General features: G+C 44.8%; 1 protein-coding gene across 2 annotated transcripts in view; it reads right to left on the reverse strand.

Moving 5' to 3' along the window:
- Positions 1-2,524: 2,524 nt before the first annotated feature.
- Positions 2,525-7,215, reverse strand: part of ENTPD4 (ectonucleoside triphosphate diphosphohydrolase 4) — a 7,130-nt gene continuing 2,439 nt past the window's right edge. The window contains exons 7-13 of one of the 2 annotated variants that reach the window (XM_010141516.1): positions 6,856-6,915; positions 6,491-6,621; positions 4,818-4,984; positions 4,273-4,597; positions 3,469-3,554; positions 3,097-3,258; positions 2,525-2,834 (exon numbers count right to left, since the gene is read on the reverse strand). In XM_010141516.1, the coding sequence (XP_010139818.1) occupies positions 2,606-2,834; positions 3,097-3,258; positions 3,469-3,554; positions 4,273-4,597; positions 4,818-4,984; positions 6,491-6,621; positions 6,856-6,915 (1,160 nt within the window). In that variant the 3' untranslated portion in view covers positions 2,525-2,605. Of the gene's footprint in view, positions 2,835-3,096; positions 3,259-3,468; positions 3,555-4,272; positions 4,598-4,817; positions 4,985-6,466; positions 6,622-6,855; positions 6,916-7,215 lie in introns of both variants that reach the window. The other variant, XM_010141515.1, reaches the window with a different exon arrangement.

The raw sequence follows: 7,215 nt of genomic DNA on the forward strand, positions 1-7,215 counted from the left end.
AAACAACCAACTCCTTCTCCACAGGGCTAAAAACCTTCACTTGGAAGGCAGAATACCTTGGAGAAGCAGTATCATGTCCACAGAGCACAATGCCATCAGCTCTTCCTTATCCCACCTTCTCCCAGCCCTTATAGGCTCTTGCTTCTGATGAGCACAAGGGTTCTCTCCTGTGCACCTTTAGGAAACTAATTTACCTCAGGTGCCCCTCACCGTGCTCCTGCACCCCTGTGAGATCCAGGGGCTTAACTCCCAGCCTGCTGGAAGTAAACAGGGTCCTCCTCAACCCCGCGAAGCTCACTGGGCTCCTACCAGGACACGAGACAGTGTGGTCTCAAAGACTGAACAATTTCATAAGGCAAGTCCCCAAGCAGTAGAGAGCCAGCTGCGTTTAGTTTAGGAGACAGTGCTCACCACCACCTCGCTCTGAAGGACCTTGATACCTGCTCACCCTCTCAAGCACTTTACCACCCTGGGTCTGAATGAGGGGGGAAAAACACAGCTACAAAACAGGCCCCAGGGCACTATTTTCCACAAATGAAAAAAGCTGGTTTCAGTTTCCAGGCCTCACACTTGTTTGAATCTGTCTGCTCACAGATTCCTAATCAACAGTAGCTGTCCCACAGTCAGCCTGCTGGCTGCATCTTTTCACCATTGCAGGAGGAAACTGTGGATTGGGTCATCTTTATTCTGCCCTTCCTGAACCAAACAGTTAAAGCCACAAGAGTTTTTTTTTTCATGACTGTCCATTATTTAAGAAAAATTCTGTTAAATAATCAACTTCAAAGTTACAGAACAAGGTAATTTTTTTTGCATTCTCTTACAGGTCATTATTACATGCAGCATTTAAAGGAGGTTCTGGTTTAGGTTTGAAACAGCATTCAACTTTCTAATGTTTTATGATTTTCCTAAGTTCATTACTGGCTTTTTTGATTGGTTGGGTTTTTTTGCTGGCATCTGCCTGGACTTTGCCCAGTCACACCCCGACACTTCCTCGCCACTTCACCACTAACACCAGCCCTTGTCTGAAGGGAGCTGCTTTATCTCAGTGTGCAATTAGAGGCTCTGTGCTCCAGCTCAGGCACCTCAGAAACAGGAAGTTCAGGCTCTGTCACAATTGGCAGCGTCACTTTTCTGCTAATTCTTATCAGCCTATGAGTGTAAAAGGTTCGTAGCACAGTTCCAGACAAGTGAGAGGTGTAAAACGCAAACCAGACTCTAAGCTGGTGAGATTTACATTTGTCAGGTTCAAAAATTCCTTTATAAAAGGAAGAAGCTGTTTGTTATTTCTGAGCATTTAGTTAAAGATTCCATTGCCGCGTCAAAATTCTGCCACTTATCGCACTAATTCTTACAGCAGCACCATGACCATCTACCAGACACTGGATGGAAAGAGGAGGAAGTTTAACACCTACATTTAGCTGCAGCTCAGCAGATCAAGCCTAAATTTCCTGCACAAAGACAAAAACAAGCGTATCAAAAGGAGATAATAAAACAATTCAAAGTATCTAGTTTTAGATTAATAAACTGCACCTTATACACAACAAAAATGGTACCGAGAGAACCTGGCAGTGTGGGTTAACGCTTCGATTTGATGATCTTAAAGGTCTTTTCTGTCTAGTTCTCCAGTACTGAGAACAGGATCCAGTTACTGCATATTCGCACCTACCAGAAGAGAAGAAAGTTTGGCCCGTTGGACGCAGTGAGAACAGAAGTGATACCGTGCAATAAAATACCCACACACCACAAGTTCATATAAATCCCACTTTTAATCATGGACAAGTTTACTTTCAAGTAAAATCAACAGTTTTAAATAAAATATAAATTAACAAACCAGAGTACTCAAAAACAAAAATAAAAGACACGGGGCATGTCTACTCTAGCAGGATCAAAAGCCTGGGCATGTTCCAGTTCTAGTCGCCGTACTGGAGTTGCAGGGAGATCTCTCAATGATTATGAAACAGCAATAAAAGAAATAAAAATTTAAAAGTAGTGACTTCTGCCACTATGAGGACATAGCTTCCAAGATAAAAGGAGAAACTGTCACAAACAACAGTGATTTAAGCAGTTTTGTGGAAGCACAGCATTGGGTGCAATAGACTTTTCTTCTCCACCACAGGACTTATTCCAGAACACAAAAATCAGGTAAGCTGTCCTGAAAGGTTGTTTTCTTACTGCTTTTGAAAACCCTGCACTTCCTTTTCTTTGAGGAGACTCAGAATTGGGAGGTCACATGATAATCAATCCTGGAATCTGGAAAAGACAATAAAACCAGGCCCCACTCATCCTGGCTAACAGGATCTCACCATCTCACCCGAAGGATGAGTTCACACTCACTCTCTCAGCACACATAGCTTAAGCTGCTGCTACTCAGTTACCGGCAACGAGCCTTTGCCCGTCCCATTACACACAAAAGTGCAATATTAAAAAAAATTAATTTTTGGCAGATATTGTCTAATGAGACTAAGCCAAGTTGACCCCATTTTCCCATTGTTACACACTGGGTAATCTGCTTCTTCAATGGTTTAAAGGGACAAAAAGGAGGAACCCTGAGGCAAGAATGGCTTTTTGTGTAGCGAGTCCAACATAAGCTCTCCATCCCAGCGTCTCATAAGGGTCCTGCCATCTTCTGTGGCGGGGGGCCTTCCTCCATCCAGAGGGAAGTAGACGAGCTGTTACGCAGCATCCGCCGGTGGATCCGCCTGAGCCTCAGCAGGTAAAGCAGGATGGAGAGCAGCACAATCAGAAAACAGACAAAAAACAAATAGTGATTGTAAACGAAGGAGAAGCTCCTCCAGTGGGAGTGACTTCCACGGAAGCTTTCTTGCTGGATGTCTCTGAAAAGAACCAAAGGGGTAACAGACATAAGGTGCAAGTCCAACTTTGCCTCCAAACTATGTTACCCCAGGAAGCAAAGCCTGTTTTACTGGAAGAATCTTGACAAAGCACGAAGCATGTGCTGACGTTACATAACGCACTAGAAACACCCTCGTCTCCCCCATCTACCAGCTGCTTTGCTGGCACTGTCCTCCCCTTCCCAAGCCCCCTATACCTTCCACCCAAACACTCCTGCCAGACATTCGAGAGAACAACTGGTACCTTAAAGGTAAAAACCGTGTTCGGTACAGAATGGCTCCCAAGGTCCATTGCACCTCTTTATCATAGACCTGCAGAGCTGTTTTCAAGTTGCTATAACTCACAGGAAAAGAGAAGCCACTGTGAAAAACTTCATACATCCACGCAGACTTAAAACACTGGTACCTACAGAAAGAACAGCATAAAGTCAGGCCAGCAGTTAGAGAGCGCCAGAGGGAGCACAATCAGACATGTAATTACCGGTACTTTGTTATGGCTGATGCAATATTTAAGGTTATATTCACACTTTCATTAAATGGATCATTTGGACGCAACCTTGGCCTTCCCCTGGCAACTCTGCATGACTGGATTTGCTGTACAAACACAAATACTTACTTCAATCTGTGGAGATCAGCATGTGATGCATAAAGACCACGGTCAAAACGTTCCCGTAGGACAGACCACTTGGTGGCACAATAATCCTTCAAGAGGGAAAAAAAAACAACAAACCTTCAACATTGCTTCTGCCTGGAGAAGAAAAAACTGCCCCCAGATAAGATGCTGTGTAAACACTGAAGCTAGAAAACTCAAAAGTAAGAGCTTCCCCTGCACGGCTAATTGGTCAGATCACAAGTTTCATGATATTTTCTGTAACTTTTTGATCCATAGTTGGCATTTGTGGTTAAATTAACATCCAGCAGCACTTAAACTCATACTTGAAGATGGAAAATAGACGAGGGAGTTTTTAGGGCACTGACAAAGCAGGTCATACTCCTCTGTGTGGGAGCCTTACTTCAAGCTGTCCCCAACAGACTGATCCCTGTTCAGAGGGACACGTGGGTAACTGGTACAAAACGTACAAAGCAAGAGGAAAAGGAATTCTTTGTCTAACAACTAAGACATTCCTACAAAGCTGGAAGAGGCGGAAGCAGCCCGGCTCTCCGCATTACTGACAGTTCTGCTGGAACTTGATACCACCAGTCCTGCTCCCTCTACTGTCAATTTTACTATTGTGCCTCAAAACAAGTATTCTAAAAGAGAACCCCATGAGGGAAAGTGCTGCCCAGTGATAGCTCTCTGCAGGACAAAAGCATTTTGGATCTTTAAAGGAAGAGTTTTGTTGCAGGAACTTTCAGAACAAAACACCTCTAGTGAGCAGTTGTTTTGAATTCGAAAAAGTTTCGCTCCAGATCACTTTACCTTTGCAGCTTTAGTAAATTTAGCAGCGTTGTAATCTCCTCCCATGCGTAACACATCCTCAGTGCAGTAGTAGAACTCTGAGAAACCATAGAATTCACTGTTCTGGAAGTGCACAGCAGGCTGGTAGATGCCATTTAGAGAGGTCTGCGTTTCGTTAGTCTTATTCATGAATGGTTGAATAATTTCACGGCACAGATGAAAATCTCCCGTTCCCCTCAAATACAGGATCTGTCCGTTCTGCTGGATCTCATCCTGCGCATCCAGGGGCAGGCAGGGATCGAGGTAGGGCGAATCGGACGTCATGCCGGTCTGCTTGCCCAGCAGCCTGTACAGAGGAGCAAGCACAGCAACAACTGCGGATCAGAAACATCAAGCTGAGGGACAACAGCACCACAACAGAGCATCCTCCTTTAGAAAGGGTCAGCACTGCACGGGGCACGCTGCAGAAACTGAGTTTTATGTTAGGACACTTTACTAAACACTCAGATTAGGGGGTCACTGAGCCTAGTGCTGCACAGAACCCGCATCCCCAGGCAGCCAGCTACCTGTTTTTAAGCACTGTACTGGTAAAGAGACTGTCTTCATATCTCTGGCGTGCTGCATTTCCCCCAAAGCCAAGGAACGTCGCAACGTAGACCCTGTACACGTGCTCGGTTTGATGGGCATCACAGCCCAGGTTGAATTCTGCAAGTAAGTTCTTGGCTACTTCCTCCTGCAGGAACACAAGTGCCCAGATTATGAATAAAACACAAACTAGAACCTACAGATGAGTTACATGGACAGCAATGCCCTCGACCACTTTAAACTTTGCTCCTTACTCATCTGTCCAGCTTTTCAAAGGTCCACATCACCTTCTACTTGACAGGCAGAGCAGAGCACGCCGATTGCAGGCACCTGCACTGTCACTAGTGACAACGAACTGTAAAGGCCAGGAACTGCCATTATGGACACAGAAGTATCTTCTCCTATGAAAAGGATGTGCTGCAGCTACTGATCTCAACTCCACCGTTTCTGAGCGAGTGCCACCACTACTGATTGCTGGGCTCTAGATTTACAGTCTGGCCAGCCAGGCTGTTCTGCATTTTCCAGTCTGAAGTTCCCGAGCTCTTCAGACCTGGCAGTCCCTCAGCTCTCCTCACACAGCAGTAGCTTTGCAGGTGTTAAAGAGACACATAGCAGCAGCCCTTCACGCAGAACAGACTGAGGAACAGCACAGTGTAACATCGCATGGCTGCCAGCTGCTGTGCTGAAGCGGAAGCAGCACTGGAAGCGGCACAGTCAGTTGTTTGACTCCCATCATTCTCTGGATGCTTCCATGACCAGAATTCCCAGTTCATAACAACTTATCTTCAGATAGAACCGTACAACGGTCACTCCCAACTGTCTGGAACTCTTCCTGTTTCCAGTTCGTGTTTGACCAGGGCAATCTGCTCTGAGTCCAAACACCCTTATTTTTAACAGCCCAAATTATTGGTGACAGCCTCTGCCAAAGGCAGCGTGGTTATTAAAACCTGTCATCATGAGAACGTGTGGTTTCACAGGAAGATTTAATATACACACAGACATCATCATAACAGCGCATTACGAGTCAGAACACAGGGCTTTTCTGCTGTTCTTACTTGAGATGATTTCTCAGTGAAGCTAACAGGAGGTTATCCAACTTCAAAGAGTCCAGAATTACTCTAGAACTCAGGGGATTGTAGTCAGAGCAATTTATGGTCCATTTAAGACTTGTAACAAAGAAATTTGCTTCCTACAACTGATGAAGTGTGCTGAGGATGGAGGTGACAGTTAAACGAACTGTACTGTTACCCCCATGTCCTGTTAATTCAGTTTCTACCAATCCAGCTTAAAGGAAACTTTATCATCTTGGACAAGAGCCATGAAATGGTTGGTTTCTCAGCTCCAGAATACAGACTCTTAAGCATAACACAAGTTTAAATACTGTACACACGTACATGCACACACACCAATGCACATCCATTTGAACTTAAAAATTAGTGACAATTTATATGAATTGAAATAAACTCTGAATGAACAAAGTACAAATGAATTGCTTAGCTGATGAAGGACTTGTATTTGGCATCTCCTCTGTGACGTGATGGAGAACAAGACTCAAAACAAAAGAAAACAAAACAACGATATGCATTAAAATAAACCAAAAGGAAAAGAAGGAAGTTGCACAGATAATAACCTGCTGCGAAGAGGCAAAGCTTACAGTTTTAGGGACTTCGTACGCTATCTGAGTCGACACGCCGCCCATGTCGAGAATACCCACTGTCCTCTTACGGACGATGGCCTCTCTGTTTTCGCTGCCTGGGACGTGCACCTCCACAATCGCTTCATCCTCTGGGTAAAACAATGAAAAGGTGGTGAGAAATGCAACCAGGGTGGGCCTAACGCAGCCGCACGCCACTGCCAGAGACCCCTTTCTTTGTGGCAATGCTGACCAGTGAAACTTCACATGGAAATTAAACACCTGCACACTGATATCTCTGTCTAAAACACACACCACCAACAGCGAGAGCACAGGAAGGCCCTCGGAATCCTGCCTCAAACCCAAGTCACAGTTCAGGTACGTACCATCATCTGTATGTTCAAACCTCCCAAGGACGAAGTTGATGCCGATCCAGGCGTACACTCCTACAGGCGTAAGAAAACAGGTTCAGGAATCATCTTAACAACAGAGAGGGGGTTTTTGCACAAGTTAAGATATATCACTGCTCATATTTTATTACACAAATTACTTCAAAAGTAAACATTCCTGACAAGTTGTCGCAGCCCTTCTCTCCCGAGCCAAGGCCACGATAAAAATCCTAATTCAATGTAAAGACAGTCCGCTGTGCGCATTTCAAAGAGCAAGGGAGCTCTTCGAGTGATTTTAAGCTGATCTCATCAAAACATCGCTCCTTTGGAAAACATTTTTCCCTGCAAAGTTTCTTC

This window comes from Buceros rhinoceros, unplaced genomic scaffold, assembly GCF_000710305.1.
Source record: "Buceros rhinoceros silvestris isolate BGI_N320 unplaced genomic scaffold, ASM71030v1 scaffold16218, whole genome shotgun sequence".
Classification (NCBI taxonomy): Eukaryota; Metazoa; Chordata; class Aves; order Bucerotiformes; family Bucerotidae; genus Buceros; species Buceros rhinoceros.